The 13,090-nt window shown below is 38.6% G+C and overlaps 1 protein-coding gene across 10 annotated transcripts in view; it reads right to left on the reverse strand.

Annotated features, from left to right (window-relative positions):
- The window catches only part of COBLL1 (cordon-bleu WH2 repeat protein like 1), a 136,321-nt gene that overhangs the window by 31,957 nt on the left and 91,274 nt on the right, over positions 1–13,090 (reverse strand). For all 10 annotated transcript variants that reach the window (XM_024114844.3, XM_024114841.3, XM_024114842.3 and 7 more), the window contains 3 exons: positions 7,231–7,432; positions 5,794–6,022; positions 1,430–1,468 (listed from right to left, as the gene is read on the reverse strand). In XM_024114844.3, the coding sequence (XP_023970612.2) occupies positions 1,430–1,468; positions 5,794–6,022; positions 7,231–7,432 (470 nt within the window). The remainder of the gene's footprint in view (positions 1–1,429; positions 1,469–5,793; positions 6,023–7,230; positions 7,433–13,090) is intronic.

The following is a 13,090-nucleotide window of genomic DNA, read 5'->3' on the forward strand; positions in this document are numbered from 1 at the left end:
TAAATGCAAAAATTATATGTATACGTATTATCCATCTACTCATTTCTAAAACACCACTGTAAAACATTTCAGTACTTCTTGACTTCACTCCACTAAGTAAATTTTATTTCCAGACAAAAAAAAGATGTTTTTCAAATATCACATTTAAAAAATAAATAAATAAATTACAGTATGTATTTATATATAATATATATATATATATATATATATATATAGCATGAGTGTATATATTTTGCAGGACAGAGACAGGAAATTCACTTTTTTACACAGTTTTAGTTCCAATGTGAAGAATTTGTAGTTAAGTGCTCATTGTTATTCATTGCTAAATAAAACCTGTGTTCAGATGGAAGTAGCAATGAAAATCTCAAGCAAGCCTCACAATCTTATTGTGTACTCAGGGTAATGTTTAAGGTTGTTTAAGACTAAGAAAATGAACCCTTCAGAGCCAGTACTACCCTGTCACAGACTTGCCTATAAAAAAACAAACAAACAAAAAAAACATTATGGGACATAGGGTACTCTTCATCACAAAGGTGGGGCAAGTATTCTCAGGGCAGACAGTATGGTAATAAGCACTGTGCTTAAAATATTCCAGAATAAGAGTGCCTCAGGGCAACTCCATACTTAAAACATTGCATCAGCATAGCAACACTGATGCATCTGCGCTGCTGTAGCGCTTTAATGAAGATTCTCTACGCCGACAGGAGAGGGCTCACTTGTCGGCATAGTTAATCCACCTCCCCAAGAGGCATAGCTATGTCAGTGGGAGAAGCTCTACGGGGTGGGGGAGGGGAGGGGAAGAGAGGTAAGGTTGGCATAACTACGTCGTTCAGGGGTGTGGATCTCACATCCCTGAGCGATGTAGTTATACCATTATAGATCTGTAATGTAGACCAGACCTCATTCTGAATTAAGTGTGTTCCACACATGAAGCTAAATCAGGAATAATTGAATTCACACACTACATTGTTCTGGATTAACTTTCATGTGTAGACACATTCTTATTCATGGGAAGACTTTGGATAAAGAAAGGCTACCAATATGTTTATTTATCATCTGATTCAGCCAAGCAGTCCTGTTGAAATCAATAGGATATCTAACATGGTAAAACAGTCCTCAACAACAGTAAGGGTGGCAGAATCAACCTTTTAGTAAAACTTTTTCAGTCATTCAATGTTCAAGGGCTCCTGAAGAACATTCCTTTGTGGTGATCAAAGAACTACCCTAAATTAAAATTTATTGAAACACCGTATGATAGGCAGTGTGTCAACTTCTGTAATGATAATTTATGCAAATCTGACACACATTATAGGACATGAAGGTACTTGTTTACCTTGCAGTCTATAAATGGCAATGTCTGAATGACAACTCTATAAGCTACAGTTTATATATGTGCTCCTATTTCACTATCTAGCTCAGTAAAACTTACCTTGTAAAGATGATACATTGAAGTCAGCAGCTGAAGTGGCTAGAAAAAGAAAAATGGTAAATTAGTTATAATGATACTATTTATTAGATACAGAACTTAACTGTGGGTTGAGGGAAAGATGTAAATTACATATGAACACTATCATCGGAGTTTCCAAAAACAGGAAAAGACAGAAGGCCCCTTTCATAAGAACGGTCTTCCCTATGTAGAAGAGTAAATATCTTAGAATTATATCTAAAACTAACCACCACCTCAGAATTTGAACTAGTACGACAGTGAAATGCACACAAATTTATATCAAAGACCAGAGATGCCACCTTCTGTACATGTGCAGATTGTGCTCTAGAGCACATCATATTAAAACTAGCACATTTGTTAATATTTCCCCATCAGTAGCAAATCATAACAATCCTCTAATAAAATCAATCCATCCACTCGCCCACCCTCCTGGATTGTTTCTAATAGAGAAGGGAAGGAAATTCATTTTGGAAAAAAGTTCACCATGGGTGTTGGCTTCTGGCAATTGCTAAAAGGATGCTGATTTTAATTACCTTTATAGCCCCAGAACAAACTTCAGTAAAGCAACTGGTCATCCTTAACCAGGGGAATAGAAGTTAAATAGGACATTCTAAAAATAAATAATATTTATGGTATTTTTTCCTTGCTTTTAATTCTGACTATAACTAAATTGTCTGTTAAACAGAAAGCTGGAGTCTGGAAAACAGTTTTCAAGTTCAAATAATGTACATTTTTAATTTAGTCATTTGACCTGCCCCAAATTATTGACTTTTAGCACATACATTCTCAAATAAAAAAAAAGTTAGGAATAGTCAGGGAAAGAACCCCAAACTAATTTTATTTTTTTGTCCAAAGTAGTAAATTGGTAGAAGATAGGTTGTTTCCTTCAATCAATAACTTTCTTGATCCAAGGGAGTCTCCACTGTAAGGCATAATTCCCAAACTGAGTCTGTTACTCAGAATGTGACTCAAATGAAAAAAAGAAGATATTCCACAATGGATCTGATATCTTTCACTTGGGAAGGTCAGAGGTATTTAAATATGCTGTCAGGAGGCATACAGTATAGAAGAAAAACTCTTTAAATTTGGAGAGGGGTCTTTGTGATTTCTTATCTATGGGTGTTTTTGTTTTCCAAGGGGGGAAAAAGAAAAATAACAACAGTTAACCTGTAGCTAAACTGATTATTTTTACTGTATTTCTGTCCTAAAATGTAAACTTGTGCTTACAAATCTCAGTATAATAAAAGTAGAGCTGAGCAAAATATTGGATTTCTATCCCAAGGGAAATTTTGAAATGTCAATATTTGTTTTTGTCCCAAAACGGGATGAAAAATTAAATTTAAAAATTTTCCACACCATGAAATTCTGTGGACAATTTCAATTAGTAAATGATGAAACATTTTGTTATTACATTTTTGATTGACTTCAAACATTCAAACATTTCCAAGTTTAAAATGTAATATTTTTGTTTGTTAAAATAACCCAAATCACTTTGTTTCGACTTATTTCAACATTAAACTACATTTCTCCAAAGCACATAGCCCTAGCGGGAGTTGTCGTCTGGGCCCCGTTCTCTCTTATAGACCAGGCACCTTTGTTGGACTACATCTCCCATAATACACACACTCACGTGAGTCCCATAACATACAACATAACTCAGTCAGAAGGAAATCTCTTATGGGAGATGCGTCCTCCAGGCAGCCATAGGGGAGAATGGGGGCTGGAACTGCAATTCCAATATGGCAATGAGGCATAGGGAAATGCAGTTTTAATCTTTTGCTGTACTGATTCAAAACTAAATGTTGTGGGTTAGTTCAAAAAAGTAAAGATTATTAATTGGATTAAACCGTCCCAAAATAAAATATTTCATTTTAATTTTTCCACTGGAAATATCATTCTGATTGAAAATTCCCAACCAACTCGAAATAAAAGCTGTTATTTCAGATATTGCTGACTGTGGTGTATTTGGGAAGCAAACTGAGATAAATGTCTTTGAAATAAAACATACCATGTGATGATGCTATGGCAGAGAGGAAAATTTGCATTATGTCAAATGCAGGGATAATGACTATAGAAAGAAGGTACATAGCACTAGTCCAGGGAAGTCTAGCTGAACCACAAGAGCCAATGCTGACAGAACGTGTTCGCATGAAATCTCTCTCAGAAAGTCTTCGTAACAGAGGACTACAAAAAACGTAAGGAGTCCTTCATAAAAGATAGACTTGTGGATAAGGCATGGGATTGGGAGTTAGATGTGTGTGAGCAAGGCAAGTCACTTCCCTGCCTTCTGTCTCAATTTGACCATCACTAAAGTGGAGATAATACTTCTTGCTTCACAAGCCATTAATGAACTAAGCCAACCCATACCCCTGTGAAGTGCTCATATCCTACACTGATAAGCACCATATAAATTCATACATTTTGTTAAATTAATATGCCGTTAGGTACCTGGTCATCTGACCCTGCAGGATTATAAACAAAAATAATTACTTCCTGGCTGATTTTGCACCTTTCCCATTTAGCAAGATGTGACAATTATGGGAATCTGTCGATGTACAACGTAATTCTGTTTGATATTGGGCACCCTCTATGTTTATCCATGTGAAACTGCAAACTCCATTTTGAATGTAAGGCTGGTTTTCTTCTCTGCTATCTTTTGACATTCATCTTGGACTGAAATTCTAAGGAGTGGCGAGACAGGGGAACGGGGCTTAAAGATTTGGTCTTTGAAAGAGACTGGCATTAAGGATTATTAATTAGTGAACAGACCTGGCCCAGATAGAATAGGATAGTTGAAGGCTAGGGGAAGTCACTTTACTCCAACTTCTCTGCAGAGGACTGTGGTTTGGAGAGTGGAATTTCCCCAGCAGCAGTAAAAAAGGTGTTGGTGAGACATATAAAGAAACACAGAGCGCAACAGAGAGGAAGCTTTGGACAGGAGACAAGAAAAGAAGGATATGCTTTCATAGCAGGGGGTTCTGTTTAACTGTGAGACCAGCTGAGGTGGAGAAAAGCCAGCTGATATACAGGGTGGAAGATAGACTCTATGATTGAGAGAAGTCATGTGCAAAGGGCAGGAGGAGAGAAGGAGTCCACGATGTATCCTAAGACTCTGGCCTATGCCCAAAGAACACTCCAGAGGAAACTGTAAGGCAGGGAAGTGACTGCAGGTGTGTTTTTTATTTTTGTCTAGATCTGTATACACCTCTACCCCGATATAACGCGACCCGATATAACACAAATTCGGATACAACGCAGTAAAGCAGCGCTCCGGGGGATGGGGGGAGGGGGCTGTGCACTCCGGTGGATCAAAGCAAGTTCGATACAATGCCGTTTCACCAATAACGCGGTAAGATTTTTTGGCTCCCAAGGACAGCGTTATATTGGGGTAGAGGTGTATTTCCTTGTGTTAACTAAAGTAAAGAGTAATTATGATTAGAAAAATTAGCAAAACCTCTCTGAGTGAACTGTAAACCCATAGCTCCCACATGGCTGGAGTTCCAAGAGAGGGCATACTTAATCTGCTGGAGAGCCTGAGGGGTCAAGTATTGGTCCAGGAGGCCCCATTTCTGTGAAGGGGTAACAAACAGGAACTATGCCTTGGAGGTGTGCCAGAGGGTACGCCTACACTGCTCTAAAGACCCATGGCATGGCCATGGGTGGCCCACGGGAGCTGACTCAGGCTCGCAGAGCTTAGGCTGCGGAGCTAACAATTGCAGTGTAGACATTCAAGCTTAGGCTGGAGCCCAGGCTCTGAAACCCCCTAAGGAGGATGGGTCTGAAAGCCTGGCACCAGCCCAAGCCCGAACTTCTGCACTGCAATTTATTGACTCAGGCTCTGAGACTTGGTGCCGCGAGTTTTTTATTGCAGTGCAGACATACCCAGAGAGACCAAAGCCGACTTAGATCAAAGGGAGATTAGGAGATCTGGGTCTAGTTTGCAGCCTGGTGAGTGTCCAGCAGAGGGAGCTCTATCAGGACTGTGTGAGACAAGACACTGAATTTTCCTTGGGGCTTGAATGGGGCTAAAACTGACACAGGGTTTTAAAAATAATATATTGTACACACTTATGCTTAGTCATTTTAGAACTCTTTTCCAAAACAATAACTGTTTATACAGAGGAATTTTATATAGAAGTTCTCTTCCAGAAGTTTATGAAAACTAGCTTTAGGTGGCTCTTAGGTGGGTTTGGTTCTATAGCAGAATGAATGGAGAACATTATGCAGTATCTAGAAGGAAATTCATTCTTCTAGAACACATGAAATCATAGATGTACAATTTTTTTTAAAATAACATTTCCTGTGTGCATAAATTTGTTGAGAAACTATATATAAAAATGTCTTACCTTTACTGACATCCATTGCATACAATTCCCTTAGTCCAAGGTCATTAAGAGATTTTGTTACATCAAGGGGCTCCTGAGACTGGTAGTTCTTCAGCAATACAGTCTGCAAAGGATCAAACTCACATTTGCTACAGATAATCGGTATGAACTCTTGAAGAGGTTCATGTGGACTCACTCTCATTACAGTCTTCTGTGTTCTCTTGTAGTTTACTACCACTCTTATTGTTTGCTGGAAAAAAAATACAAACTCTATTAAGTAATATTCAAGGATACAGACAGAGGAAAAACCCAAATTGTTATACCAACAGAATGTTGCAGCAACCATAGAAACTCCCCCAACCCCCCAATAAGGGCTGTTTCACCATTGTTACAGTATTATCAACGTTACAAAGAGAACTCCGTAAGAAAAGTGTGATCAGATTTACTCTCTCAGCAAGAAAAAAAAACGGAAATACCTGATTGATAGAATATCAATTTTGGCTCAGACTTGGTCTACTCTTAAAAATTATGTCAACATAGCTATGTAGTTCAGGGATGTTGACCAAAATAGCTATCCTGGCCTAAGATGCAATTGTGCTGATGGAAGAATGTTTCTGTCTATGTGTTCCCACACCAATGGAAAACCCTTTTCTGTTGGCATAGCCTGCCTCTACACTATAGAGTTATGTTAGCATAACTACAGTGATGTAGCTATGCCAATGTAGTCTCCAAGTTGCAATACACTTAGCATAAGTTAGAAAGGAGGAAATGGAATGAGGAAAAAATTAATTATGTAATTTTTGAGCGCTTCATAAAAATGATACAAATGTTTATTTTCTGCCCTCTGCAAAGCTTCTATTTCCCAGAGCATGAGGAATATCCCTCATTTATACATCTGAGCTGAAGAATTCTCAAAATATGGAGCAATAACATGCAGAGCACACATTAAATGAAAATGAAATATAAGTAATTTGTAATCAGAAGGGTGTATAAGTTATGGCAGTCCAAATAATAACTTATGAGCAATTGATTTTCAGTTTATGAAAGGGATGCTATATGTATGTACAGTTCTGCTGCCCACAGATCATCATCTTTAGAGTTTATCAAAAGATACTTTCATGAAGGAGATTTGTAACTTTATATTATACTTCAGATTGTTGCATATAATATTTACATTCCCAAAAGAACAAACAATTAGATTTACGTCATTGTAAAAATCCAAAATCATCTAAACCCTTCGAGTTACAGACTAAAGCTCTGATCTCCATGTGATGGTATATTGTGATGCCACCAGGCCAGGCCTTGAAAATATATTCTATTGAGAAATTGCATTCAACATAAATCACAATTAGAACATTTAGATAAAAACTATCTGCCCTGGTAGACTACAATCAGAAGATGCAGAGTACTTAATCTCTCTCTCTCTTCAGATACCACCACCATTGGTATAATTCTTACCTCTGGTATTATAGGAGTTGGCTTTTTCTTATCCATATGTTTTGGCTTTAAAATCACCTTGTCTACTTCAAGCATTCCAATCGGTGTGTTGGGTTTGAATTTAATCTGTCTCTTCTCTGACGACATCAGGTCTATGGTATAGCTTGATGGATTTAAATGATAGTGTGCACAGAGAAAAATCAGCAAGTCCATCATGGGTTTGCTGTTAAATAAAAAAAAGGAGGGGGCAAGGGGAAGGTTATAATACCTTATGTTCTTATACAACCATTATATAGACCACAAAACAAAGTGCACTTCTGAACATTAGCAAAAATCATCTCTGCTCTCCTATGACTAAATTATTATGGTCAACACCTCCACTTTGTAATTGTATTCTTAGATGTTGTAGATATTACTTAAAGAAAAGGCACTTTTAATATGCACATATACTTACAGAGCTACTGTGCTCCTGCAAAAGGCAATCTGCACAGAGGTGGGGCAAAATACTGCATTTGTGAGGGTGAGAGGTGTTTTTCCCTCCTGACTTGCAACACAACATGGGATTTGGCAGTGGTGGTAATTGGACAGCTGGTATATTTTATGGTCCATTTTTTCAAAATGACTCATGATTCTGATGTCCAACTTGACATACTGAAAACAGGTTCAATTTCCAGAAATGCTAAGCTCCTGACTACTGAAAAGTCATCTTTTAAGATGTCTCTAGTCAAGCAACCAAAACGACCAGTCCTTTTGAAAATTTTGGCACATATGTTTAATGTATGGTATAGCACCCAGAAAATCTTTGGGAAAAGATAGCTGGGAGAAGGAAAAAGGTGCCAAAGCATACCCACTCATAACAGTAAAGTTCCCGACTTGTGGGAGCAGGATAATTAGATATTTGAACCTCAGTAACAAATTACTTGCTACGGCCATATAAAAAAAAAAATACTGTGAATCTAATAAAGAACACTTTCAAAGTCTATTTGCAGCTATTCATACTTTGGATTTTCCCCAAAACCAGCCTGATCTTGGCACACAATGAAACTATTTCAACTAACTCTTAACTTTACTTACTCCTTCCTGAAATGGCCTGTTTCTATACAAACATGCAATGGTGTAAAGAACACAAACATTCAATTTTTCCCAAGAACTTTGAACTGGAAGCTTTAACTCATAGATTGTATTATGATTAGATATACTGTACAAATAAGATGGCTATATAAGCTAAACTGTGCTCTTCTCCCCTACCCCCCAATATATTCTCAAATAGGAGCAGAGAAGACTTCATAAAAAGAAAGCAACAAAGTTGCATCAGAGGGCTTTCACATACTGCATACATAAAAACTATGCTAAAAGAACATTAAGGTTGCAGAGTCAAACACTCAGAAGTTAGTAAATGCCAGAATTAAGGTTGCCCGAAAAAACATTGGAGGAAGAAACCATCCCTCCTCCACAGACACAGAATACCCAATATCCTGGCTTTGTAGCCCAGTGGTTAGGGCACTCATCTGGGATTTTCAAAAGGGATTTCCATATCCCAGGCCAGGACCATAACTACCAGGCTGTAGAGTTTCAGAGACATATTTACATCCATCCTGGAGCTAAGAAAACTTCCCAAAGAGATTTTATTCATAATCCAGTATCAGCGGGGTAGCCGTGTTAGTCTGTATCCACAAAAACAATGAGGAGTCCGGTGGCACCTTAAAGACTAACAGATTTATTTGGGCATAAGCTTTCATGGGTTAAAAACCCACTTCTTCAGATGCATGGAGTGAAAATTACAGATGCAGGCATAAATATACTGACACATGAAGAGAAGGGAGTTACCTTACAAATGGAGAACCAGTGTTGACAGGGCCAATTCAATCAGGGTGGATGTGGTCCACTCCCAATAATTGATGAGGAGGTGTCAATACCAAGAGAGGGAAAATTGCTTTTGTAGTGAGCCAGCCACTCCCAGTCCCTATTCAAGCCCAAATTAATGGTTAAATTTGCAAATGAATTGTAGCGCTGCAGTTTCTCTTTGAAGTCTGTTATTGAAGTTTTTTTCATTGAAGTATGGCTACTTTTAAATCTGTTATAGAATGTCCAGGAAGATTGAAGTGTTCTCCTACTGGCTTTTCTTTGTTACCATTCCTGATGTCTGATTTGTGTCCATTTATTCTTTTACGTAGAGACTGTCCGGTTTGATCAATGTACATGGCAGAGGGGCACTGCTGCACATGATGGCATATATCACATTAGTAGATGTTCAGGTGAATGAGCCCCTGATGGTGTGGCTCATGTGGTTGGGTCCTCTGATGGTGTCGCTAGAGTAGGTATGGGAACAGAGTAGGCAACGGGGTCTGTTACAGGGATTGGTTCCTTGGTTAGTGTTTCTGTGGTCTGTGAGAGGGAGGGATCGTTTTCCAGGATAGGTTGTAGATTGTTGATTATGATAATCCAGACACACAAGGGGGCCGAAGTAATGTTGCACAGGCAAACTTAGTTCTGGCATTTCCTAACTTTTGAGTTGACTGCAACCTTAATGTTATTTACTATGTTTTTTTTAAACATAGTAATATTATATGTTATTGCAGGAAGTGGAAAAGCTGTGGTTCATTTCCTCAGCACCAGCTTGCTATACACACAACCTTGTGGTGAAGGGATTAATTCATTAGCATTGGAACATAACTTCAATTTCTAGGAGCATATCAAAGCAATTATAGAATGTTCAAAATCCATACACATTCCCAAAGCAATCATGAAACTAAGCAGACTTTGAGGCAGTGTTGTCTAGAATTTTGTCCTAGGCACAATTCTGTGAATAAAATTATTTTGAAGGAGAACAGATAACTTAAATTTATCTTCACCGACATAAGACACATAGAAAGAGGTGTCTTTGCTTAGCAAAGACTGAATGTAAGTAATAGGAGGAGGTTGTTTTTTTGTTTTTTTTTTTAATGCCATGATTTAATTTTTAACTTTTAAAATTAACCCAGGTTATGATTCCTACATTTAAACTAGTTCTTGCTGGTTCTAGCACTGCTTATTTCTTGAGCAAGCTTCATTCAGGCTTCAGGGCTGGAATCATAGCCCTGGACACACAACAAAACAAGCACACTTTCAAATGTTGGAATTATACAAAAGAACATATTCCTAAATTCAGGATCATGTAAGCAGAGGGATGCTTTACCGTCCATCTGCCACCACTGAGCACTAGGATATTATAGGCTAAATTCTGCTCTATTTTTAGGTTTATTCTTTCCTCTTCATCTTCTAGAGGAAAGTCTCATTACTTGCTTAAGCAGCAGGAGGCAGCACTTGCCTGAAAAAAAAATCTGATTCAAAAGCATCAAGTAGCCTACAATCTTGTACTGGGTTTGTGTGGGAGGATAGAAAAAACAACTTCTGTACCATCATCCCGTCGGTACATGCCCGCCTGAGGGGTGCAGTGAGAAACTCATCTGTAAGCTCTTCACAAGATCAATTACATTTCCACTCAGGGAAACCAGCCCTGAGCACCGATCTCACCCTTTCTCCTTCATACATCATTTTCTTTCCCATTGGCAAGAAGGAAGGAAGAAATTGCTGTCCTCTTCCTTGTGCTCCCACCCAAGTGATCACTGATAAACTTTGCAGAGGACACAAAAACTGGGTGAATGTAAATGTATACATCTAAAAAACAAAGAATGAAGACCTTACTTTCAGGATGGGGGACTCTATCCTGGGAAGCAGTGACTGTGAGAAAGATTTGGTGGTTGTGGTGGATAAGCAGCTGAACATGAGCTCCCAGTGTCACACTGTGGTCAAAAGAGCCAATGCAATCCTGGGATGCACAAACAGGAGAATCTCAAGTAGGAGTAGAGAGGTTATTTTACCTCTCTATCTGGCACTGGTGTAACTGCTGCTGTAATACTGTGTCCAATTCTGGTGCCCAAAATTCAAGAAGGAAGTTTATAAATTGGAGCAGATTCAGAAAAGAGCCATAAGAATGATTAAAGGATTAGAGAACATGCTTTCTAGTGACAGACTCAAAGACTTCCATCTATTTAAACTGAACAAAGAGAAGGTTAACGGGTAACTTGGTTAGAGTCTGTAAGTATATACATGGAAAACAAATATTTAACATTGGGCTTTTCAATCAAGCACAGAAAGGTATAACACGATTCCCGTAGCTGGAAATTGAAGCTAGACAAATTCAGACTGGAAATAAGGTGTAAATGTTTAACAGTGAGAGTTATTAACTATAGGAACAATCTACCAAGAGTCCTGGGGGGTTCTGAATCACTGACAATTTTTAAATCAAAATTGGATGTTTTTCTAAAAGATACACTCCTGGTATGTTCTCTGGCCTGTGTTACACAGGGGGTCAGACTAGATGATCACAATGGTCCCTTCTGGCCTTGGAATCTATGAATTTAAGTGGATAGAAGGAAAGAGGATGGGCTGCTGAGACTGACCATTGCATTCTCATCTCCCTATGGCTGAACAAGAATGGAGACAGTGGCTCCATCAGCTCAATGGCTCCCAGCTTATCGAGAGAACTATCTATTAATTTTATTTAAAAGGTTGGCAACTAAGCACAGACTCTAGCACTATCAGTTGGGTCCTGGTGTTGCAGGTGGGAGACAAGAGCAGAGACCAAGATCTCCTCCTTTACATATAAAGTGAACTATATTTTAGGCCCCCAAAAAATCCATTTCTCTGACCCTCTCCAAAATCCTAAACCCCAACCCAGTCCACACTGGGATGAGCCCAGTGAACAACAGTGGGCTTCATTTGAAGTAGGGAAAAGGGATGTGAAGAAGTATTTCACAAAGTTTCCAAAATATTGATGTGGGGAGGAGGATAATGTTCAGTGCAGGAAGGTCCTGCTTGCTCTTATCTGCAGGTCTTCTTAGGTTGCTACTGTGGCTTGAAACAAATGTTGCTTCCAGCTGCATCCCCCGATTCATGATACCATTATCAAAATCTTAGCCTTTAAAAGTGGATTTTGAAAGCAAACATATGAACCAAGATTGGGCAATAGCCCATTACTGCACAGTGTCTAAAACAAAAAATGCTTGCTCAGTCCTGGGTTGGAGCATGCTCAGTAAGCTCTGTGAGGGCTGACCGTGGTTAGTATGGTTCATATGAAACTCTGAAGATGGAGCATGCTCAGTGTAGAAAGAAAATTTGGAAAATTTAGCTGCCAGCCTCTAACAAACCTCTACCAAGCATGTGCAAACAGTGATTTTCACAGGTATGTAATCTGGCTAAATTTGGGTAGGTTTTAATGGGGAGAGCCAAAAAGGCACCTCTCTGACCCTAGGGCAACCACACTGCCAAATATAAAGTCCCTGCTCCAAAGCCTAGAAGCACTTCAGCTTTTCAGGAAATTGTTGTAAGAAGTTTTCAACATTGGCTAAAAATTTATTTTTCTTTAACCTCATTCTCCAAATTGCTGAACCTTTTTGCTGAAACTTTCCAAAGCTTCAGCCTGAGATAGAGACACAGCATGAAAAAACTCAGCTTGAATGGTTAGTCTGGCAAAATTATAAGCAACTGAACACAGGGTTTTATAATGGAGAGTAAACACACACACTCTCCCTTCCTCCTCCCCTATCTCAGAGTATTATGGCTGCATTTGTTTCTTCACATAAATTTTATTTAAATGTTTCTATACAATCAAATTACTCTTTTGTCTTCTTGTCTTAATTCATTCCCTGGAAATAAGATTTCACATCACGTTTCTATGATTCGATGATCACCAGTTCATAAAGACAGGTTTCAGAGTAGCAGCCGTGTTAGTCTGTATCCGCAAAAAGAAGAACAGGAGTACTTGTGGCACCTTAGAGACTAACAAATTTATTAGAGCATAAGCTTTCGTGGACTACAGCCCACTTCTTCGGATGCATAT

Source organism: Chrysemys picta, chromosome 11 (assembly GCF_011386835.1).
Source record: "Chrysemys picta bellii isolate R12L10 chromosome 11, ASM1138683v2, whole genome shotgun sequence".
Lineage (NCBI taxonomy): Eukaryota > Metazoa > Chordata > Testudines > Emydidae > Chrysemys > Chrysemys picta.